The sequence below is a fragment of the Gymnoscopelus braueri genome (genome assembly GCF_963280865.1).
Source record: "Gymnoscopelus braueri genome assembly, chromosome: 9".
NCBI lineage: Eukaryota > Metazoa > Chordata > Actinopteri > Myctophiformes > Myctophidae > Gymnoscopelus > Gymnoscopelus braueri.
This window is the reverse complement of record NC_137610.1, coordinates 19,102,162-19,127,592: the sequence shown is the minus strand read 5'-3', so window position 1 is coordinate 19,127,592 and position 25,431 is coordinate 19,102,162. Positions and strand designations below refer to the sequence as shown.

The 25,431-nt window shown below is 40.1% G+C and overlaps 1 protein-coding gene across 2 annotated transcripts; it reads left to right on the top strand.

The window, feature by feature from the left end:
• The first annotated feature begins 2,327 nt into the window (after positions 1 to 2,327).
• kras (v-Ki-ras2 Kirsten rat sarcoma viral oncogene homolog) lies at positions 2,328 to 14,680 on the top strand. 2 transcript variants are annotated; one of them, XM_080438555.1, is made up of 6 exons: positions 2,328 to 2,596; positions 5,885 to 6,002; positions 7,148 to 7,326; positions 8,983 to 9,142; positions 10,645 to 10,769; positions 11,818 to 14,680. In XM_080438555.1, exons 2-5 carry the CDS (start codon positions 5,892 to 5,894, stop codon positions 10,762 to 10,764), a joined length of 570 nt encoding a protein of 189 aa, XP_080294681.1. In that variant the 5' UTR covers positions 2,328 to 2,596; positions 5,885 to 5,891; the 3' UTR covers positions 10,765 to 10,769; positions 11,818 to 14,680. The 2 variants fall into 2 exon arrangements, with proteins under 2 accessions (XP_080294681.1, XP_080294682.1); XM_080438556.1 differs by lacking the exon at positions 10,645 to 10,769 and having other exon boundaries at positions 2,332 to 2,596.
• Positions 14,681 to 25,431: the final 10,751 nt, after the last annotated feature.

Genomic DNA, 25,431 nt, shown 5'->3' with positions numbered 1-25,431 from the left:
TTGAAAATAGCAGATCTACAAGCTCACAATACCTTGCATCGTGATGCATTGTGAGCTTGTAGATCGGCTATTTTCAAAATATTTGTAAAACATTTTGAATTTGTGAAATGGACTGCACAATGCATGTTGGTAGCCTACTTTAGGTATATTTTGATGCCGATACTTTTGTAGTTTTACTCAAGTACATTTTGAATAAGAGGTATCATAACAGAGTATATCTACATTGCAGTATTGATACTTTTACTTAAGTAAAGCATTTGAGTACTTTTTCAACCATTGCATATAGATTAGGCCTACTTTACAAACAGCACAGGATCGAATACACAAATGTAAGAAAACAATATTAAGAACAACATTGTGTTACTTGTGGCCATAATTAGAAGTAGCAAGCAGTGCAGCAGAACTGTCAATTATGGCCAGCTTTTTGCAGCCGTTCTCTTCTCATGCGCAAAGCAACTGCAAGCTGGCGAAAGGAAAAACCGATGCGTGCGCGAGTGCATTATGATGAGAGGTAATAATGGGAAATAAAGTCAAAATATAACAGTTCACTCACTAAATTATAAATAACATAAGCGTTACTTTCCCCAAAAGTGACTGAAAGTAACGCTTATGTTACGTATAAAGTGCAATGTAAGTACACATCCAATAAGGCAGATTTAAATAACTAGGAGTGGTTTCCAAACTTTTTAGCTCGAGAACCAAATGAGAAAATGTCTCCCGGGACCCAAAGTGAAAATAGCAGATCTACAACCTCAGTTGGAGCTTGTAGATCGGCTATTTTCACTACTTCTTAAAACATTTGTTTTATAATTTGTGGAATTTCTTTGATTTAATTTTTTCATTTTTATTTAATGAGCTGGGACCTTTTTTTTTTTTTTGGGAAAAAAACTTTTTTGTTTGTTTTTTCTTGAATTAATTTTTTAATGTTTTGAAATACTAATAATAAACTATGTGTAGGAAACAAAACAAAAAAGGGATATTTATTTACTCGTGACCCATAAAAATGTGTCCCCGACCCACTATTTTGGGTGGGTCTAGACTAGAGGATTGGTTTTATCTGTGGTATTGGTACCACAGCAGATTGGTTTATCTGTGGTATTGGTATCTCTGTTACCCTTGTCTTCCTTCCAGTGAAAAGCTTTGTGTTTGTCAGCACAGCCTCGCTACTGCACATTAAAGGCGCAGCACTACGCTAGTGAAAGCCTAGGAAAACTGTTGCCAAATCATTTCCTTGCTTGGGAATGACGTCTCCACGGCACATTCCAGTTATATTTAGAGCCTATATATAGTGGAGTCGCCCCCTATGCGTTGTGTGACTTTGCAGCAGCAGCCAGAGGGAGAAGAGATGTGTCCTGAAATTGACATCATGTGACCTACATAGCGTACTTACAACAATACCGGCAACGGGCATAGATAGATTATCATTTAATAATCATAACAGACTTCCAGATGTATGTAAATGTTGGAAATGTATTCAACTAAATAGCCAAACAACACGTACACTACACTGTGTACGACAGATAATGTGACAGACTAATATTTTCGACCCAAACGGAACCTTACAAAATAAGATTAATTAAATTAAATCATTGTTATTAAATAATAAGAAGAAAATACAATAAAGTGGATCACCACATCGAGGTGGATCAAATACAAATATGATTATATTACAACATTTTGTCAAGAAGTGATAGCCGGCTGAAATCCCCAGCTATGCTTTCTGGGTAGCTTGGTTTTTATACTCGCACAGCGGTGTGGCTGCCTGGCCCCAAAAGAACAGATCTATAAACTAACAACGCATTGCATTGCATCGCGTCGTTAGCAGAGTTGCCAGATTTTGCGAGAGAAACAAGCAACCAGGTCTATGAAAACAAGCCCCAAAGAAGCGACTTTTAGGCCACATGAGACCTTTAAACCTGCATACATCGGCTATTTGAATTTTGAAGAAAATGTGAAATTTGGATTTAAAAACAAAAACAAAAACGTTTTAACAACACAAATCTTGTATAAGGTCCTTGGTATAACATATTTTCAGATGGGGGTCTGCAGACACATAGGCTACATATTAATTTGAGGGTCCTTGACATGAAAATGTTAAGAAGAACCACTGTTTTTTAAACAACATTACACAACAAGCCCAAAATAATTACCGTAACTGCACTTTAGGAGCAAGCCCAATATTTACAAGCGAAAAATAAGCCCAAAGTCGCTTATAATAAGCGGACCTGGCAACACTGGTTCTATAGCTTGTAGATCTGCTCTTTTTTGCCAGCGACACCGTCGTACGGGCGGAGTATAAAGCGGGCTGTGTGTGCTACGCTGCCACCCGGTATCCGCCCATATTATTCGCGTAGAGGCCGACCCGAGCAGCTAGGCCAGAACGCCGGATCAAATGGAAAGTTCTAGCGATTAATTTGTACAGTTTCGCGTTGTTGTTCCTATTTTTGCTTTTGAAACAAACTTATAAACAACTTAAATGGTGAGGCGTTTCGGTGTGAAATAGGAAATGCAGAGATCGAGTGAAAAGGGAGGATTATCATCAGCTTGACTTCTTTAGGGTCGCTACTTTCGGACACGGAACTCCACACGCTAAAAGGTAAAACAAATGGATCGGATCGTTACATTTGTATCCATATTTTGGGGGGAATGACATCTATCGATCTAGTAGATCTAAATGTGTTAATTAGCCCACTTTGGGTCTTCTCACTCGGATCACTTGAGAGATATTCGCCGGCGAAAGTCTCGTTGTTTAATATAAACTACGCCCCAATTGTTAACCTACTGTCTGGCCCTGCAATGCAGACCTTTTGCAGTTAGCCTGTTTTATGGCGGCTTAAACAATCTGGGTGGTTCTTTAAAGCAGCGATTGTGCTTTAAAACGTTTGTTTTTTTCACGCACTAGTAGCAGCCATGTTTGCATTAAAGTGAACGATTGAGATAATGACTCCTATTAAGGGGTGTTTTAGCTTCTTGGAGGCTGTGTGTGGAATGGATCTCCTTGGAAGGCTAGGCTAACAATGCTCACACAAGTCACAACCCTCTTCTGTTGGGAAGTCTATTGCATTTAGGTACACTTATCGTCAAGCCAAAGGGAAGCCAGGTTAAGTTGTGTCCAGCAAAGCCATTATAGGCATCCCTTTTTTTTGCCATGGTCATTGGACTTAAAGCAGGGGTCTTCATCAACGTTTTTCAGGCCAAGGACCCCTTAGCTGAGAGAGAGATGAAGCAGGGACCCTCACTACATATTGTATACACTTGTCTTGCAGATTAAATGTTTTCACAGATTTCATAGACTTGTTTGACTGCACTGTCATGTTGTATTCATGTTAATGTGTATTTTCAGACATTTAACCACTTAAACCCTCAATACTTAATAGTAAACTTGACCTTTCACTCTGTACTTGGTTTGCTCTTTTCCCCCCCTACACCAAACCTCAGTCTTTGCCGAAAATAGCCGATCTACAAGCTCACAGGAGGTGTTTTGAGCTTGTAGATCTGCTAGTTTTGGCTAAAGTTCCCCTCAGAATAGGGATGCTAGGATTCAAGTGGTTAATGTAAAAAAAAAAAAATCCTATGTCACATGAAGATTTGGAGGACTTCTAGTAGCTGAGGATCCCCCAGGGGTCCCGGACCCCCTGTTGAAGACCCCTGACCTAAAGGCAATTTACAACTGCAAGACTTGACCATAACATGTAATTCCTTGGGCTCAGTGAAAAGTTGAAAGGCCTAATCAAAATAGAATCCGATTATAAACTGCACTGTGGTAGCTATTAAAATGGTAGTGGTTGCTTACAGCTCACATATTTATAATCACCATAGCTGGATCTAATGATTTAGCCTGTTGATTTCAGTGACTAGACACATCATTCATCATCAGTGATGGACGCAGAGTCCCTCTTTTTACGTTATCGACTGTCAGTGTTGCCAGGTTTTGCGAGAGAAACAAGCAACCAGGCCTATGAAAACAAGCCCAAAAGAAGCGAGCCCTTTTAAACATATCCATTGGCTATTTGAAAATAACCGATCTACAAGCTCACAAATCTTGAAGAAAATGTGGAATAATTTGGTAACATTTTAACAACTCATCTTGTATGGGGGGTCCCTGGCATAACATATTTTCGGGTGGGGGGGAGGGGGGGGTCTGTGGACAAATCCATATTAATTTGTGGGTCCTTGATATGAAAATGATGTGAAACACTGGTTTAAACAACAGAAAAAAGCCCCCAAAAACCGCAACCACCAATATTTACAATCAACTTTACAGAAAAAACAGTCCAAAGTCGCTTATAATAAGCGCACATGGCAACACTGTTGACTGTGCATGAGAGCTCGCTGTACAGGTGTCACGGCCAGTCAATCGATGCCTACTTTTGCAATGCAATTGGATGTGGATGGAAACGTGTGGCAATATTTGTATCGAATATGTGGCCTGTGATATAAGGTCCGTGCTGTTATGGTAAAGACGTGTGACACTGGCACTAACTCTTATCTATTCAGGTAAAGATAAGGCCATTTACGATAACATTATATTTATTTTTTGCTTAATAGTCGCACAAGGCATGTTAAACCTTTACTGCTGCAGTATAATGCATGATCCTGTTGAGTGTGCAATGTCACATACAAGTTCAACTGATCATTGAGAGCAGTGGTTCTCAATCTCAACCTTTTCAGGTCGTGAGTCGTGACCCCCCTAAATAATCATATTTGAACTGGGGACCTCCCACCTTGATAAGCACTTGGAATGTAGGAGTTGAGGCATTACATTTTTGTTTGACTTGGTTCCACAGATAAATATCGTGAAAATGGCAGATCTACAAGCTCGTGAGGCGTTGTGAGTTTGTAGATCTGATATTTTCACAATGTTTTCCTCTTTCTTATATTATTAGACAATTTGACCAGTTTTTATAGTATAGTTTGTTGATTACTTTTGAGTAATGGCCTTTTTTCTTAGGTATTAAAAAGATCTTAAAAGTCCTTAAATTGTCACTTCACTGTCATCTGGGGACCCCCTTAAAATCATGTGGGGACCCCCCTGGGGGTCCTGGTCCACATGTTGAGAACCACTGATTTAAAGGAGTTAAAAAGCTAAATAGTTTTTTTTCTTCCTCTTTACAGTAACTACTTCTATACACGAATATGTTTTGTTATACAGATTGTGCCTGTTAAAGCATGGTGTCTTTTTGTTGTCTACTCTAGACCAGACAATGTGCTCCTCCCTGACCCCAGGGCTGTGTTGTAGAGTACTTAGAATGCCATATGTACTGAAAAGGGTGGCTAAAACTCTATTGATCATTACACTGCTGGCACAGAGAAGAAGCCTCCAGTTCCTTGTCAATTTTGGAACGTTAATGAAATGTCATAGATTTCTGCCTGCGATTAGTTGTCATTGTTTAGTTGTTGGTGGCTGAACAAGCTATTGAATGTGCTGCTGCTGCCTGATAATTTCTTTTAACACTTTTTGACACTTTTTATAATGCAAAAAATGCAGTTGTCAATCCATCATCAGTCAGCTCAAAGGTATTTTAAAATGCTTTTAAAACAGGTTCTGCTCAGTCCACTTTCCAGGATTTAACATGGCAACTTTTTTGTGTTTATCCGTCATCATTTTCAGAAAACTGAATTAAAACAAAACTCCTTCCGTTTCTTATGACATGGAAACGGATGTAATTTGACATGTAAATAAACAATTGGGACTTGCTTAATTCTCGTGTACAGTATACAGATGAGTTGTGTGCATTAAGTTTTGGTTTGCCTCCCTAATGTCATTCCTTGACACTACCCACCAGGGGTTCACCTTGCTCATGTCCTTAGAAATGCCTCATGTACTGTACTTCCAAATGGTTTTTAATTCTGTTCTTGTATTTGTTTCTTTCCTGTCCCATAGGTGAATCATGACAGAATATAAGCTGGTGGTGGTGGGAGCTGGTGGCGTGGGCAAGAGCGCACTTACGATCCAGCTCATCCAGAATCATTTTGTTGATGAATATGACCCCACCATAGAGGTAAGTGCAATATATGTGTGTGTCAGAGAGACTTTCTCTATGTGTATTTATGTCTGGGGGGAGTAGAAACTTTATCGTGTTATAGCAGGTTTTTCTTGTTTAAGTGCTGAAAAGACACCAAACAGGTTTTTGATCATTTTCAGTGCATGCCTCCCTGTCTTCCTCAGGGGTCCAGTTAGACCCGTGCAAATCATTAGTTCCATTACAGCATTTGGATAATAATTGTAATCAATTATTTATTTACAGTTGCAAGTTGGTGCTCTACTGCTCTAGTGTGCTTTATTTGAACGCCTGATAATATTTAAAATAGCCTGTTTAACCACATGAGCCCTAAGCGTCCCTATTCTGGGGTGAAAATGGCAGATCTGCAAGACGCAACGCATTGTGAGCTTGTAGATCAACTATTTTCGGCAGATTTGGTGTAGAGGGCGAAAAAAGGAGGCGGCCTAGTATAGACCCCTGTGGGACTCTGGTCAATGAAGTGTATATAGCGTTCCCAGTTAATCCATTCCAACAGAGTAATGATGCACCTTCAGTTAAACAGATGATGGATATCTGAGATTAAGTGCTTGGATGATCTGACACATTAGAAATTACGACCCCATTATATTTTCTGAGTGCTATAAACTCGGGAAGATGGAGTGTCCTACCACAACAGCAAAGTTGATGTTTTATGCTGAGTCTGAGAGAATGCTTTCTGCAGCTTTGCCTTATAGCTCAAATTCTTTCAACATGACGTACTGCATTTAATACTTAATTTAATGAGTTCTAAATGTATGGGGGTGATCACACCAAGATGCATCACCAATAAAATTATTGTTTTCCTGTGCTATTGTGTGCCTGGTGTGTGCTTGTCTTGTGCTGCACATCATGTTTTTGTAATGGTAGAGGCGCATGAAAGTGAAAATTATCAACTTTTAAGCACGGGGTCGCACTGCTCATCAGTGCCTTAATAGCCAAGAGCGCTAGCGCTGGCAGCTCAAAAGCACTTTCTGTGCACAGCCCCTGTTTTGCCAAGGTTTTTCTGAACCTGTAGCGATGCATCTTGGTGGGATCACCCCCTTAGACCCACAATTGTCACTTTATTATTGAACTGTAAGTGGCTACTTGAGTCCTGATGAATGCTCAACCTCTCCCTCTTCCAGGACTCTTACAGAAAGCAGGTGGTGATTGACGGGGAGACGTGTCTCCTAGACATCCTGGACACTGCAGGTCAGGAGGAGTACAGCGCTATGAGGGACCAGTATATGAGGACAGGGGAGGGCTTTCTCTGTGTCTTCGCCATCAACAACACCAAGTCCTTTGAGGACATTCACCACTATAGGTGAGCCAATGGCTAGGGTCGGGAGAGTGTTTACCAGACCACTGGCCCCATAAATGCCTCTGCAAGGTCCAGTTGTAAGGTCCTTATAATGGCTATACTGTAGTGTAGGTGATGCATGCTAACAGTGTAGGGGGGGGGGGTCCATAAAGACATGTTTCCGTTTATTTTGTTCATGTTCTTGTCTTGGTGCATCAATTAATATGAAATGTTGAAATAAGTTGTCACTTGGAATTCATGAGGGAGTTGTTCAATAAATGACAAGTGTCCATTGTGTTGACATGTAACTTTGACTGAACTCATGTGGCATTATGAATTAAATTAAATCGGGGCTTTAATTAAAATGTATAGTTCACCCAAATTTAATATTCCCTAATAGTTATATGAAATAAGGCATAACCATGTTTACAAATGCATTGAGCAATATCGGTTTGCACAATCTGCAGATCTACAGTACAAGCTCACACTATGTCGCATAGGTTATAGAATGGCAATTTTTTTTAACTTTTGAAAATGGCTCAGTTTGTGTATTTTATATTTGCTTGTTCATTGTATTAGTAAAGTTAAATGTTCTTTTAATATATTGATGTTTTAATTTATTTATATTTTATATATTTAATTTATATATTTATTAGAACTGTCAGAATTGGCCAGAACCCTAATAAAAAAATGTACCTTCAGGTTGCGCTGGTAGTGAGCCATCTCTTAAGGGAGGACTTAAAACTAGCCATGTTGCTAGTGGTCTTAATGGTTGTGGTGGGTAGCTCGTTCCATGCATCTGTTGCAGTGTACAGGAATGAACTTTGGTCCATACAGCTGCTGATAGGCGAGGCACAAAATTAGTGGAGCTTCCTCTGGTTGAGTACCTTATGTACTGGGCTGACCTTGGCAAAATATTCATGTAGGTATTTAGATGCAGCATTATTTATGATCCTGTGAAACATACACATTTTTATTTGAATAACACTTTCCTCAACTTTGAGCCACATCGTACCAATGCCCCTGCCAGTATTATTAGCGCATTTCTGTCTATGAAGGGCGATATTCTAGCAAGAAATGTTATCCTCTGGTTTACCTTCATGATAACTTTCAGTGCCAGGCTCTCTCCAGATAAAGAGTTATTCAGTATGCATCCCAAATAGGTTACTTCTTCCTTATCTTTAATTGTCGAGTTACCAACAACTACCGTGAGCCCCTGGGATTTCTTTAGTTTGGCTCTGGACCCAAACAGCATTGTCCTGGCTCTGGACCCAAACAGGTTGAGTCCTGTTGTGTAAACTATCTACCATCATTACCAACTGGATCGCCTGTTTCGGCTTGACCTGCCGTGTTATTTTGAATCAATTAAACTGACACATGATTCAACATGCTGTGTACGTTCAGTAGTATGTTCTACTGTGTGGGTGTGTGTGTGTGTGTGTGTGTGTATATGTTGACTATTCAATGTTCTCAAATATACAATTATTACAATGTAATCAATCAAATAGTTTGTCAAATTAATAATTATAAGATTTTTAAGCACTTTTTTCTTTTTACAAATATCAGTTGAAGCATTTGTAAATGGTGGGCTAGGACTTTGCAAAATCGAGAATACAAAATCTGCCATTGTTTGGGCTCTAAACATGGGTTCTTATTGCTGACATTCCTGTCCCTGTCCAGAGAACAGATCAAGCGAGTAAAGGACTCGGAGGATGTCCCAATGGTGCTGGTGGGGAACAAGTGTGACCTTCCGTCTCGGACAGTGGACACCAAGCAGGCTCAGGACTTAGCACGTAGCTACGGCATCCCCTTCATCGAGACCTCAGCCAAAACCAGACAGGTGAGAGTCCAGGCAGCGATGAACCACACCTGAACACTCGGATACTTGAGGGGCATTTATACTACGCGATGGTGTCACACACCGAAAATGGCAGATCTAGCTGATCATGTAGATCAGCTATTTTTGGTGCGCAACCACACATATAAATCGGGTATTTCTTTTCTTTTGAAGTAGTCAGTTTGGCACACAACTTCTCACAGAAGCTTCCCATTGGTTGACTCTGGGGTGTCACACCATTAACAATCCAGCAGTTCTACAACCTTTTGTCACTGCATAATCAATTAGAATTATTCTGCGAGATAAGCTCATAGCAGCTGTTTTCAGGTGTACGTGCACTGGTTCGCTAATCTTAGTGCTTGAGTCACATGAAATGCTAAGGTCATTTGACTCTTGTGGGGGTTTGATCTTTATGTTGAATAACAGGGCTTGGAAATGTCTCCGGCAATGTGTTGTGCATCCTTAAAGACGCTTTGGTTAATTGATTCATGCTTTTCATGGGTGCTAATGGAATTAGTGCATGTTGTGGATATGTGAAAAATATTTCATCATCAGGGCCTTCTCTAATGGATCCTATATCGCAAGGAATCAACCATCAGTGGATATGTGTCATGAAATCTGCATGGCTGGAAAATGTCTATAATTACTTGAAGGGGTAAATGATTCTGGCTAATGTCTACTGTTGTTGTGACCTGGTGCTGGAGGAGGTACCATGCTGCAGGGTGACATCCACTTGTGTGTGCTGTAAGCATGGCCTTGTGTGGCTGGATGGATGGCACTAATGTGTATGCAAACCTTTTCCTGATCTCTTCGGGGCAATTGGGGGGTAATCACAGCTCCCTATGGTGCTGGGCACTTGATGATCCAATGATTCTTCTCTAATTAGTTCTCTCTGCAATCCAATCTCTCCATCTGGGTGTACCTGTGATTTACTGTCCACAAGGTTGCTACTACTACTATTGCACCGATCACTATCTTTCACAGCCAGTCAGTTTGTGTATCAGATGTCAGTGTTTTGCTTTTATCAAAGACAACTCGGCTATAGCTGTTAAAAAGCTTATGTCATTACATGCAACCCCTCATTTAGATTCGCCTATATAGAGTTAACCACTTTAACCCTATATAGCCTCTGTACCAGGGTCCCCCATGGGTCTATTTTTGGCCCTCTTTTTTTCTTTTTTTCCCTTTACACCAAATCTCTTAAGCGAAAATATCCAATCTACATGGCTCACAATGTTTCATGCTGCATTGTGAGTTTGTACATTGGCTATTTTTGTCAAATGTTCTCCCAAGAATAGGGAAGCTAGGGTTCATGTGGTTAAGTCAATCCTAAAGCGCATATCCCCTCAGATTGTTGGCCTGCTAATCACTTTGGTGCTACACGAGATCTACACGATCCCTGTACAATCTCCTAATTCACGGGTGCATCCGTAATCTGTTACACATGGACCTGTGTGTCGCCCTGTATTCCCTAACATTGAGGGAAGTTGTCTCTCACACTACAGAGAGTGGAGGATGCCTTTTACACTCTGGTACGGGAGATCAGGCTGTACCGGCTCAATAAGCTCAGCAAGGAAGAAAAGACTCCGCGCTGCGTCAAGCTTAAAAAGTGTGTTGTGATGTGAAAGGGGTAAGTGTATGCAGCCGCGCCTCGGCCAGGTCTGTGTGTTGGTGGGGGGCTCTGGTGGGGGGCGTGCAGGGAAGACGGCACGCGGAGAGAGGGGGGGGACTGGTGCTTTGTGAGCTCTCCCAAGTTAACCCTTTTGGTTTCTGCTGGGGTAGCTGTGGTGCGGTTCTAAGTGGACATTGGTGTGCCTCTTGATTTCTCTTGTGATGTGTTTTTTTGTGTAACTGTACATCATGGTTGATCAATTCCTTAATCGGCTGAAATCAATGTGGATGGAGAACTGTGAACTGTGTCGAGTCGATTTGTGATTAATGGAGACTTAAATGGTAATCTGGGCCCAAATCAAGCACTGAAACATTCCCAAGGTGGTGTGATAAGAGACTGGAAGAGATAATGGGTCATTGTGCAAAAGGTTTGTGTATGTGTGCGTGTTGGGAAAATAATGTGAGTTTTTCTTTCGTATACAAAATCTTCGTAACTCTTTGCTGTGCTCTCCCTGATATAATGTCAAATCTGTTTGAGTATGGCAACATAAAAACGAAAAACAAACATCTTTCTAATCCTATAAAAGGGAATACCACTGAATTTCAGCTTTGTATTATTCCCGAGGACATTTGGATCTGTTTTTGTGAATATTTAAAGACGGAATTGTGAGAATTGACGTGATCTCTATTCTGTGATGTGACAGATATCACTGGTTCCAGGATGGCTTTCAATGATTAGGGTAAAACCCATGAATCTGACCTGGATAATGTGGATATAACAAATTAAGAATAAATTATAAAAAAATAAACTCTAAAAGTCTCTAACTGGCCACAGATTTCTTGTGCCTATAATTAGTTGATTAGTTCAGTTAGTGATAGATCTGTAATCTGGTCTCAAGATGGAAATTAGTGGTATTACCAATTTTATAAACTGCATTTCAAGTCAAATTTAATGGGAAAAATAATACATTTGCCATTTTATTTGATTTTAGATTTTCTTCCACATGTATTTGATGTCTATTTTAAAGTACTATAATAACACAATGTTTTTCTTTCTTCCTTTTCAGGGAGTTGATGATGCCTTTTACACATTAGTGCGAGAAATCCGGAAACATAAGGAGAAGATGAGCAAGGAAGGAAAGAAGAAGAAAAAGAAGTCCAAGACAAAGTGTACACTTATGTGAATAATCAACCCCCTTTTTTCAAGACAGACTAAAAAAAAGAAAACACATTGAACAGTTAATACATTTTGTACATTACACTAAATTATTAGCCTCTTTCTCAATACCCATCTTAGTGAATACTAAAATGAACCTGACCTGTTTTCTTTCTCTTCTGCCTTTTCTGTTATATTCTACTCGGAAACCAATAAGCTTTATTTCCTATTAGTGCCAGTTGCCCACATGTGTTGGTCCAGCAGCCTGTTTGAGCTTACTTTTATCTTTAACCACTTAAACCCTATACTTTTTTTGACTGGATTCCCAAGGGCTCTATATTAGGCCCTCTTCTGTTTTCCCTGTACACTAAATATCTTTGCTGAAAATAGATCTACAAACTTGTCGATGCATTTTCTGCCCCAGAATAGGGATGGTAGGGTTCAAGTGGTTAAATTTTATTGATTTTTGTTTTCAATTGGTAGGATTGCTCTGTTGAATTGGAGGGTTTTATATAACCGCTGAATTGTTGTCACAACACCTTTTTTAGACTAACTATATTTAGTTACAACTTGCATTTTTTTTTTGTATTCCTTTGCTGGAAGGCCATGACATGCAAATGTTTTACAATACCCTTTCAAGTATGGGATGCCAAAGACTGTTTCATCCCATTCAATTAGACTCAAAGTAAGATGAGGAGAACGGACCAAACACGTAGATGGATGAAGTCCAAATATCCCAGCCACTGTGTAATGCCCCCCATCTCTCTTAGGTATGACTTAGTTGTTTAAAGTATGCATGTGAATTCCTTCGCTTCCACAATGTTTTAACACCTGACTTGGATATTATTATAATTTACATTTTGTCAATGCTTTCGTATTGTGTGGGTGGTTCTTTCTTGCCACCATAAGAGACTTATTTTGCATGCATTGTGTCCTTGATGACCATGGAATTACAAAGTCTTGCAAATACTGTACGACAGTTATCGGAGTGGGGATCTCTGACCCAAGCAGACATTATATAGTGTTACGTTTTTCATGTTTTTGAGGTAATTAATATTCCCCATGCCTGAGGACAAAAAGCAGTGGTTTTTAGACATATATCACAAATTGCAGGGTCGTTGATGATGCAGGGCAACAAAACTTAAGATGCCTATCAGAGCACCAAATCCCTGTTATATTTCTTTATTAAATGACGTTAATATGAGACCAGCAGCCAAATATTGAGTTGGTCAGAGTCACTTAATGTTGCTCAGATTCATCCCTTGATAAAAGGCTTTTTTTTTGTTATGTGGATTATTTTCCAAATTGTATACAGGTTATTTTCGCCTTATGGCAGTATTTTGTGGTGGTCATCACAAAACGATCAGAATGATTGAGCTCCTATAGAATAAGTTCTGGCCCATTTGTCATCTGATTGACTATTTGGCTAAAGGTTCAATAATTTGAAAAATCCAGATTATTTGTCTTCCAACAACTAGACATAAATGCACATATTCCTGCTCTGCGGCTTATTTCTGCCAAAAGGACCGTTTGGCTTAGTACTGTCTAGATAATACTGTCTAGATAATAGTGTAACATTTTAAGTGAAATCCTTTCTATCGAATCAAATTTATTTTCAGCTATTATCTTGCCTTTTCTAACTCCTGGGATGTATCCCATAGTATGGTGTCACTGAGGATATTCTAAATGTATTGTTCAAATGGACTTTCAGATTTCTCCTTTTGTAGAGCTTTTTGAGAACGTCGGAGTTCGGATTCCATTTGCTGAAGTGTTGAAATTATTTGCTGGGCTGCCTTTCAATAGAAATGACTTTCCGGTTAAATACTTTTTTTTTTTCTCTCACAAAGCTTGTGTATCAGAGTGGTGTAACTGGAACTGATGTCGGTAAATGAGGCAGTAATTGCCATAAAATTGGTTTTTAGAGAAAATTGTCAGAACATTTTGAAAGAAAACGCTTAGTTTTTTTTCCCTCCGGGTCAACTCGTATTTCACTTTTTCCAACCTTTTATTTCAAGCTTGTTCCACCAAGGGTTCTGCGTTATGCCTTTTATGTTTGCATTTGGTGCTACATTTAGATGGCAAAAAGACAACCTTGTTGGGCTGTGCTTTGAACAAGGCTTTTTCTGCCTACCGTTTCTGCTTCTCCTTCACCATCTGCTCCCAATGATTGTTCTCTACTGTTCCTCGTTGGTCCATCAGCAGCTTGAATGGTTCTGGCTTGGCTGGCTTTGTCACGACTGCACTGAAAGACAGAATGCCCAAAATATAATTCATTTTGTTTTCAGGCTTAATGAATTTCGACCCAATGGATCATTATTCTTTATTTCATGAAGTAGATAACTGTTAATGCAATCTTAATTATGGAACCCACTTGTTAACAAAACCGTTTCAAAAGTAGTTTTACCGAATTGTTTGAAATGTTCTTATTCCTTTATTGCGTGCCAACGGCTGATTTCTGAAATGTATCATTTATACCTGGATCGTATTTTAACAACCTTTGTATAGTTGTGATACTGAAAGGTGCATATTTTGTAAATTGTGCTTCATTTCGTTGGTGTGTCTTAATGAATGTTGCTTTAATGGAGTTTCGCTCCTCTCTGTGTATGTGACTGGGTCCAGGTTTAGAGGAGTGAATGAATGACCACTTTACAGCACACCCATTGAGATATCTGTGGGCAGTGTAGAGTGGTGATCTGATCTCAAAGGAGTCTATTTTTTGCCATGAATCTCACCACTCCTATTTAATGTGTAATAAAGAACAAAATAAAGAGGAACTTGTCTTTTGTGGTTCTGTTCTAAATAATTGGTAGGTCTGGTTGTCTTATAAAGCAGTGGTTTTCAACCCTTTCATATCAAGGCCCATTATTTATTAGGCATTTGAGTCACAGACCACCATTTGATGACCTTTAGCCTCGCAAACCCAAGATATCAAATTTCGTTGGCTACGATTTTTCCACAATTCCATGCTGTATTGATGTGGTACCATAGGAGAGACGACAGGCAAACGATCAAAATAACAACTTTTGAGAGCGTAAAATGAAACCAGTTTAAGATCTATTAGAGTCCATTTGGTTACCAACTCCATTTAGCTGGGGACCACCGGGAACCCCCTCAAGGACCACTGGTTGAGAACCACTGTTAAAAAGGATTGCCATGCCTATTGGCCAAGGTGTATTTACAGTTTTCCGCTTCATGTTATTTGTACCGCCTTCAAAGCACAATAGCCAGGCATTCGCATAATCACTTATGTATTTGCTTTAATGTATATTATAGTGTAAATCTCTGAATTAAAATGCAAAAGCTTCTTACACAGCAAGCAGAAATGTTATGCCTGCTTTCTCACAATGTCCATACAGAACAAGAGCTTTCCCAGCAGGGGGCACTGTTTCCTTAAATCATGTGAGCTCTCCAACCTTCTCTACATCTATTTGAAGCATGACTTTCCCAGACAGCCTCTGTGTGCTATACTGGTCCAAGGAGATCCGGCCTTTCCAAAAGAGAATTTAATCAGGAAAGACCAGATTTTCTTCCTCGCTGGGAAACTGAGCATATTATTTATAAACGGTGCAGTCGTTGGGTGGGGTTTATGTAAAACACCATTTTGTAACCCCCCCCCCCCCCCCTCAACACACAAATCAACGTATCAACATGGAAGTCCAAAGTTCATTTCTATCACCTGCTGTGTAATCACTGCCAAAACAGATCTGACAGTTTTCCAAAAGCTGTCCAACAAACAGCCATAGAAACTGTGTTCTGCTTGACATTGAGATATTAAAAAACTAGCCCGCAACTTAACATTACCCCAGGCTGATTGTAGGACTACAAAAGTGAATTATGAAATGTTCAAAGCAGTGCCATTAGGTCATGAGAACAGCCCTACATGATGGCCGTATAAATCTTACCACTTAACCACTTAAAGTCTGGCGTCCCTATTTTGGGCACGTCATTATAGGCAAACATTTTCCAATATATTCCAAAATAGCAAATCAATTAATTGTTTTGGCTATTTCTTCAATAGGCCTCAAGTGGTTTTAAGTATCTCAAAAAGTTGAGGCCAATCCTTCCTTATATGACATTATCAAATGTTTTATCATTACATTAGCCTAGGATATATGTATTTGTTTGAGTCTGACTTGAGCTTTCATGTCAAATGTCAAAATCAATAAAATACATCTATGATAGTCTTGATCCAAGGCTATCATTACATTATAAATTAATAAAAGCCTCAATAGAATGGGGAGTAAATTATTGCCTTCGAAAGATTTATAGTATGCTACTTGATGTTGCAGTGTGAAACGGCATTCATTTGAAAAATAAAAGTTCTCCCAGTCAATGTTTTTGACTGAAGAACAAAACATACTTTAGTTTTACATGCACATGCCTGCCAACATTCAGACCGTGCAAGATTTGTGTGTGTACTAGTAGCCCCCTCAAAGGAATCATTCACAGCAGTTCAGCATTTTGTGTGCCATTATAATGATTAATTATCCACAATTATTCATAATATTTAGCTTGTAGTTAGACATTTAAAATAGAATTACACTTTCAAATTTGATCTGTATTTATCTTTCTCACCAGCAGCGCTAATATGCCCTTCAAGGGATGTCAGATGGATTTTAGGATATTGGATGGATGCTATAGTAGCTTCAGAAGACTGCCTGTAGCAATGCATGGCAGGGTATTGTAATTGCTCCATTCTGTCTGTGTATCTGTTTGTCTGTGAGCAAAATAACTTGAGGAAGGATGCACAGATTTTCAAGACATTATTAATTTTGGGGTCCAAAAGATCCAATGTCAAAGTCACAATCAAGACCAAGGTCAAAATTATTGATCATATCTCAGAAAAGAACATTGTTGGAGGCAGGGTTTGTACCCTATGTGATCTTATGTTGTTTTTTTTTGTAAGTAGTTTTATCACATACTTTCAGAATTTATCACATTTTGGTGTTATGATTATAGCATTTGCATTTTATCTTCCAGAGGGACTTAATAATTTATCTTCTGTTACATTGTAAAGTTTTGATTCTCCCAATAGCATCCATCTGCAGACTCGGAGAGTGACTCACAGTGATGGCGTGATCTGTCTCAGATTGATTGTGGTTTACTCAAAATATTAAACGTAGACCTACTATGTACAAATAAAATGACATATCCGTTCTCTAAGTTTCATTAAGGTGACTCTCCACCAAACAGATTACTTCAGACTACTTCAGACTTTTTATTTTTTTATTTATTTATTTTATTAGCACATTGTTATAACAAATATAGAAACAATACATATTGAAAGACAAGTTGCTGTGCAAGGAAAGGAAGAAGCCAGGTGGCTTATTTGGAATCCTTTCCTTCATGGGAGAGTTCATTAAAACAACTGGATTAAAAGTTCAATAAGAACAATACAAAAAAAGTTTCCAAGGGGAGCAGTAGTGCAAATAAAGAAATAAAAACACAAAAACTGCTCAATAGAAGAAAAAGACAAACAAAACAAAAAAAGAATAAACACATTTATAAAGATAACTAAATCAATGGACTATAGTAAGGAAGAAATTAGATATTGTTTTAAATGTTTCTTAAATATTGGGAAGGATAGTGAAGACTTGAGAGATGCATCTAGCGAGCTCCACAACTGAGGGCCTCTAAATGTGATGAGATGTTTGTTTTGAAGTACGACAAAAAGGTAAATTAAAATCATCACTTTGCCTTGTGGGGTAAGGCAAAGTGAAGACTACTTCAGACTACAACAGACGGGCAGTCTGTTGGCAAAAGTTGGCATTTAGTTCAGCACATTCTGAACATTGTAGCGCAGCTCTAGTCGTAGACGAGACGGAGTGCTGCTTTGCTTTGGAGTTGATCGGTATAGGAATTGAGAGTCGAGAATATGGTATCTAGTTCAAAAGTGCGATGGGCAATGTTATCTTATCTAGGTGTGGTCCTGCATCAGAGGCCCACGAGAGGGAAAAACTAAAGACACGAGAAAGAAATGGAAAGTAAAGTAAAAGCACCTCAAAATTGTACTTAAAGGGCCATTTCACCCCTGGAAGAAGTTTTCGGTCTTTTAATGAAGTTTAGGAGTCAAGAAACAAGATCCTGGGTTTTTTTTGTGAATAATCTGTGTTTTTAGATATCTAGTAATCTTCGCAATATTCGTGACGTTATTTGCATCATGAGAGATTGGTCTCATTCCTTTCCGCACTACATGTCTCGGCGTGTCTCAGTCAGACCATCTCAAAAGACAGCCCCAATGGGGTGTCCGTAACACTTTGTTCAACCTTCTTTCGCCACTCGGCCACTCCCATTAGCTGCGGCCAGCGGCCCTTGCAGAGTGAGGCATTACTTTACCTGAGTTATCTTCTGAAAGTTGTACTTGAATGTTGACATGAAATAATAATCCTGTGTAGTGTTTCATAAGCGCAAGCTTGAAAAAAAAAATACAGCGTGGAGTAGCAGCGCTGGTAAACAAACACCGTCACGAAAGGCTAGGATCATAATACCAAGGATGTGACAGTGATGTCAATACTATGCGACACGGAAGTGAAACTGCATGAAGATACTTATATGTCCCAGTGATATGACATCACTAACGAATCCTTGGACATAATATGTAACTAGATGAACGTTTGCGAGGACAGCCAGTGTTGCCAGATATTGTGAGAGAAATAAGCAGCCAGGTCTATGAAAACAAGCCCAAAAGAAAAATAACTATGCCAAGAGCACTTTACCTAGACATGGGATATTATATATTTGAAAATTGCTGATCTACAAGCTCACAACGCTTCGCAACCCATTGTGAGCTTGTAGATCTGCTATTTACAAAAAAATCTTGAGGGGGAAAAAGTCCAAAATGTGGATTTTTTGCAAAATATTTTTATTTGCTTTTCAAAATGTGGAATATTTTTGACACATATTTGTTAGGGGCTCCCTGCCACAAATTATAATTTCAGATGGGGGTCTGTGGAAAAATACATGAACATGTTTGAGAACCACTGGTTTAAACAGCAATCAAAACATTTGGAAACAAGCCCAAATATCAACTACATTTTAGAAAGAAGCCGCTTATAATAAGCAGACATGGCGACACTGGCATGCTGTTTGGATGTTATTGTTGGAGATCACACCCACATGGAACCTCCCCTGCCACAAGGCACCAAAGCATTCTGGGAGTTGAAGTTATAGGCAGTGATACGCTGTGGTCCCCCCTGTGGTCCCCCCTGTGGTCACCCCTGGAACTTCTTCCAGGGGTGAAATGCTCCTTTAAGTACAATACTTGAATCTCTTGTAAACTCTTTAGCTTTATTATTTATTCTGTATTTAAATACATGGTGGCTATGGTAGTAGCCTATATATCCACTGGGATCATGCATAAGATCAGTTTTGATATTGGGGTTAAAATTCAAGTAAGTAGTTGTAGCTCCTATGATCAAGCTATAGGGCTGATCACGCCTCGGTCCTATCACTCCATTGACCGGTCTCCGAGCCTGCAGATGGACCCTTCTTGATTCATCGTCTCATGTACAGTATAGGAGCCCAGTGAAATCCTCAGTGTTTATTTATCCATTTGTAACGCACAGAGCGTACAAATGGAAGCATTTGTACACTCTCAGAGTTAAATAAAATGAACACTACAGGACTATGGATTTTTACTGTGCAGGTGTTTACATTAATCATGATAACGCTGAATATGAATGTCTTCATGGCAAGACAGTGGGTGGGTTTAATGCAGCAATCTGGTGCATCATAAGCATCTGCTCAGCTCATTAAGCTATATCCAAATTCCTTAAGGAACACATCTGCCATTTTATCCTTGTCACTATTTATTACAACACGGACAAAAAAGATATATCACTATGCAGGATGTCGGGGAGAGGGATATGAGCAGGGCTGGATTTGCTGGAGGGGGGTATTTGCCATTGATATTTTCTTAACCCTGTCTTCTACCCTGAGCTATGACAGTTATCCCAAACTAGTGTGTTGGAATTTGGTGGGTCATGGGCTTTAGGCCTAGTAGTGGTCATATCAGTTTGTTTTGGGAGGTCTGAACGTGTTGCAGCAATGTATTGCATCACAAGTTCACAACACATCGTGAGCTTGTAGATGGGCTGTTTTATCTATTTGTCATACAGAAAATATTGTGTGAGTCCCCCTCCCTCCAAGTTTTTTTTGTTTGTTTGTTTTTACAAATTAAACCCTGGCCATGAGAACCATTATTTTGTATTCTCCAAGACCAAGCTGTTCTGGTGTTGTGAACTTATTATCAACCACAAGATGTGTGTGGTAATGATTGATGGGATCCAAGAAGTGAACCCAGGACCTGCTCCACAGAAAACTTGAACTGAGGATTCAGCTAATACTTATGAGTGACAAAAAACGAATTTCCTCAGATCTGAGGCCAAAGCCAGTGCACGCACACACACACACACACACACACACACACACACACACACACACACACACACACACACACACACACACACACACACACACACACACACACTTACTGTATACCCCAATTACTGTATATAATTCCTGTATATATAATTCCCATATATAAATTATTATTCGTTCTTACATTTTACATTCAAAAAGGGACATTGTGCTATGTCACCATTTATACAAGTGCCATGAGCATTTAATAAACGCTGACACAAGGATTGAATCAGTATTCATGGACATCCCCAGCATGAAACTCTTTATGATTATGAATACATTGGCAACTTTTATTAGCTTCTCTCATCCCATCCCTGCCCCTTTATACTTCTACCATTGTCTCAGACAGATGACCTTTTTAACATCAGAGCTTCACCTACAGAGCCAAGTCATCACATCAGGTTTTGCTGTTTTGACATGTTCTACTAGGAATTTCAAAAGAGACAGCAAGAGGTTTAGGTTTCAGATACAGTTCTTATTCTAGCAAAAAGTTGTTTAAGCCTACTTCGTCATATTCTTCCTCTCGCTGGAACCAGAGATGAGCAGTATTTTAAATAGGTATTTCAAATCCTTTTTTGTATTTTGTCATTTGTATTTGCCTGGGACGGAAAAAAATACTTTCAGATCTTGTATTTTCTGTAATGTTATTCAATTCATATGTCATTTTATTCTCGAGACATTTTAAACATTTGCACAGGTTTATACTGACCGATGTCAGTACCCTGGTCAGTATCCTGGTGTCTGTGAAGTACAGAACTAGAGGCAGCTCTGTGTAGGATTGTGAATTCAGTCTCATGCCATAGTTCTTGTCTAGCTTTCGATGACAAGGTCACTCTGGTAAACATTTCGGCTGCCTGCTCCAAACACCATGAAAAACCCTCTGCTTGTATGATCAAGCATTTTGTATTTGTATTGTGATAATTGTTTTGACCCAGTATTTGTAATTTGAAAATACTTTTTGATGTATTTTCGCCCATCTCTGACTGGAACATGGAGTGAGGACTGCTTGTTTAGTCATATTCTGTAAATGGTGTTCTAGAACAAATTATATTTATATAATATTCTTGATTTTCTACCACAAAGGGGAGGGGATGTCATGTAACATCAGAGATCTTTTATTTGTCTGTGCAGTTTATTATCAGATAAATGCCATAATGACCTGGGACAGCAGACAAGCTATGAAGGACAAGGCTATGCTATGTGTATGCCATTATGTAGGCCTGGGTATTTGGCTTGAAAGCACTCCTTGCAGTGTTTCCCTATACCGTCTGTTAGAGCTATTATAATACAATGTAAATTGCATATAACAGTGTTCCTACTCAAAGAGTTCTCTGTATTGTTGTTTCTATTTCTCTACATTTACTTCTCAATCTGTTCAGGGCATTCAGAGTATCCTGTTTCAAAGGGAGTTAAGTTGTTTCTGAACTGTTGCAGTGGAAAAATAAACAATCGTAACATATTGTGACAAGCTCCATTACTCTTTCCTCTAAAACAATAGGGCTGTGGCACCTACCACGTAGTAGCACACAGAGAACGAGGAAAAGAGATCTAATGAATTATGCAGAGAGAGCTTTCTCACAGCCTGACAGTCTCAAGCCAGCTTGGAGAAAATTGTAAGAGAAGCACGAATCAAGACCAGGGCAGAGCTTGTCAGTCAAGCCCTGCCACCCCTTCCCAGGCTGTAATCTAGGGACAGCACTGAGAAGCTTGCAGGTCTGATAAAGCGCTAAAAAGATGTCACGGAAACCAATCCGGAACACTCTGGGTCCCAGAGAGAGAGGGAAGGGAAAAGAGAAGGAACAGCAAGTGTTCCTAAATTGATAACAACAAGCCTCAGACTGGCTGCATGTGGACTCCCAACTTGAAAATCCATTGGTCCTTTAGCCTCCGTGCTCACCACCAACAACACATCTAATTACAATCATCGAGGCTGGCCCCAATGGAAGTGTTCAGGAAGGTGAATTCACAATCGCCCGCCTGCCTGACCCCTGCCTTGTTAGTGCAGGGAAAGAGCGAATTTCCTTTTTATTTTAATGAAGCGTGCCTTCCTCTCCCGACAGGCAGCTGAGCGTGGGGCAGCAGGAGCACGGGTTGATAATGAGAGGCCAGCAGATTCAGGTGTCTTCAAACGGCAACAGACAGAAGAGACTTAATACAGGCGTGTTTTCGAAAACCCTGGAGGAAATGGAGAGCCGGATGAATATTCATGTGACTGTGATGAATTGAGTTGCCCACAGCATCGTGTCTCTTTGAAAGGCTTCATTCTGCTTCTTTTATCACAGGAGGTCCTCGCCGCTGAACCTCATGGGCCACAACACAGCGTTGCCGGCATCCAACTACCAATTATCATCTAAGATCATTAAGTTGTTATGTTGACACAAACACTGCAATTTCAGATGCCCTCCTTTAGTATTCAAATGACCCTATTCATGAGAACTGGCGAACTGAGTTGATTGGATTTTTCCCCCTCTTGCGCCTGCCTTGCAATCACTCAACAAGTGATGTTGAGACACAAAATTAATGAATAGTATGCAGCGCTTTGAACTGTAGGCGCTGTGTTTGAGATTGAGGAAGCGGGCTTCGTAATGTCTATCAAAGCAAGTGTCGGCAGCAGGCGCACAGAAACACTAATGGCATCCTATTGAATGTTTATACTTTGCAGGCAGGGGTGTCCTCACAATGATGGGGGGCCACGAGGTGAAGGGATGGAGGGATGGAGGGAAGGAAGGAGGTATAATGGGGTGGAGGGATTGCAGGAAGGCCTGGGGATTGAGCACCGTCATGTTCAGCAGCCCCAGACGGGTGATTCATACGAGCCTCATCACTGGCAACAGACAGGACATCCAGGCCTTTATTACCTCCATCCATCACCATCACTTCATCAATCTGGGATCCTGTGGGCCAGCTCTCAAACCAGTCCCCAAACACCTATCCCAACACACCGCTGGACAGAGATTTACGCTCCCGCACCCACCCACCGAACCATACACACACACACACACACACAGACAGACGTGCGCACACACACACACACACACACACACACACACACACACACACACACACACACACACACACACACACACACACACACACACACACACACACACACACACACACGCGCGCACACACACACACAGATGCACAAGGGCAACACACTTATTACAAATGCACACACACAACCAATACAGATCAGCCACTCTTGAGAAAGTAGACATGACACACACACACACACACACACACACACACACACACACACACACACACACACACACACACACACACACACACACACACACACACACACACACACACACACACACACACACACACACACACACACACACACACACACACACACACACACACACACATAATGACAGAGAGAGAGAGACAGTGAGAGGGGGCATAGAGAGAGGGACAGAGAGAGATGGGGGACATATGGAGGGGATATATAGAAAGAGTAAAGGCCATTCTGCAGCCAGACATGGTGTGGAGCTGGTCCCCTAAGGGCCTGCAGCTGACAGGCTATCCTACATTCTGAAAGCCACTTACGCCACAGCCACATCATACCACCAAGTGCCCCTGTGTGATGGATACCCTCAGCTGTGGTACAAATCATTTCAGCAGGTCTCCCCCTCATTAAGTCCTGTGAATTATCCCTCTATGTAAGGAGCACAGTGTCACTGCTTTTGCTATAAATAGGCTGTTGCATTGCATGACAAAGCGTAAATATGGTGCCGACTCAGAGTGTTGTCCTGTTGTCTTTGGATTTATAAAATGGAGCATGTTTAATGTTACCCTGTATACTGTATCTGTTTAACAACACTTCAGCCTTATCAAAATAGCCAATCTACAAGCTCACAACATGTTGAGTTGTGAGCTTGTAAATCTGCTATTTTTGCAAATTTTATCATTTGAAAAATAGGGACACTAGGTTGAAAGGGGTTACAATTTCAATTTTCAACCTTTCTAAAATGTAGGTGAATAAAGTGCTGCTTTATTCCATATTCCAAAAGGCCATGTTCAGATATTTGTGAAGGGGATTTACAGGACAAAAAGAAAACCAATCACTTTTGGGCATTGTGTCATATTGATCTATGGTGGCAATTATATGACTCCTACTCCTATGCCTCTTTCTTATATCCATGTGCACAGGCTTTCATATACAGTATATATTGTGCCACAGAGAATGTCATTACAAAACATGAATGAGTCAACATGGGAGAGATAAATCAATGCTTTGTCCAGAGAAACATTTCAATCTGGGCTCCTAATGTTATTGATTTAGATATTTTGGGTGTTTCTCTCGTTGAGCTGTAGATGTCTGCAGGGTTCCCATTCTTTTCAAGAAATAATATTGCAGGACATTTCCTGGACATTTCGATACAGCCCACACCTACAGTATATCCTTATTGTAGAGTCTCAGCATGCGCATTGTACAGAGGAGGGAGTTCCCAGCATACCACGGGGAGTCGATGTACACACACATATTGTTTTATTGTCACATGTTACTATGGGAATGCATTGGGGTGGGTTATGTGCTATTTGTAATTAATGTTACTGGGTTATGTTCAGTTTACTTTATTTGATTTATTTTATGTGGTGTTTTTTGAAGTTCTCATGAGCAATAGGGGTAATTACAGGGAGCCTCCCCCCTTCTGTGCTTTGTGTGGAGTTGTTTTGAAGACACAGTTTGCTATAATGTTGCAAATAAGTATTCCTATCAAAATGCATTGTTCCCCTGTATCAGAAACCCATCGGTCATTACATTGGTTTCAGATGTGGGATGACCAAGCTGAATGAGATTGTGGAATTCCTCCTGCACCTACACGTGAAAAGCGAGGCAATTCCAGCATTCACCGCCGAGAGGATGCTTGCTGCTGGGTGATGGTCATTGAGTGCAATCTAAGTGACCATAATATCATTTTCTGCACTCGTAAAATTAATAATCTGTAGTTGATTGTCACAACACAATCAGATTCAGACGATGAAGCACTATTCTAGTGAAGCAGTAACAACAGCTCTGGAGAAAATGGACTGGTCCAATGTTATAAATTGCACATCGGACGAGGAGGCCTGGTCTTGTTTTAAATCTGCATTC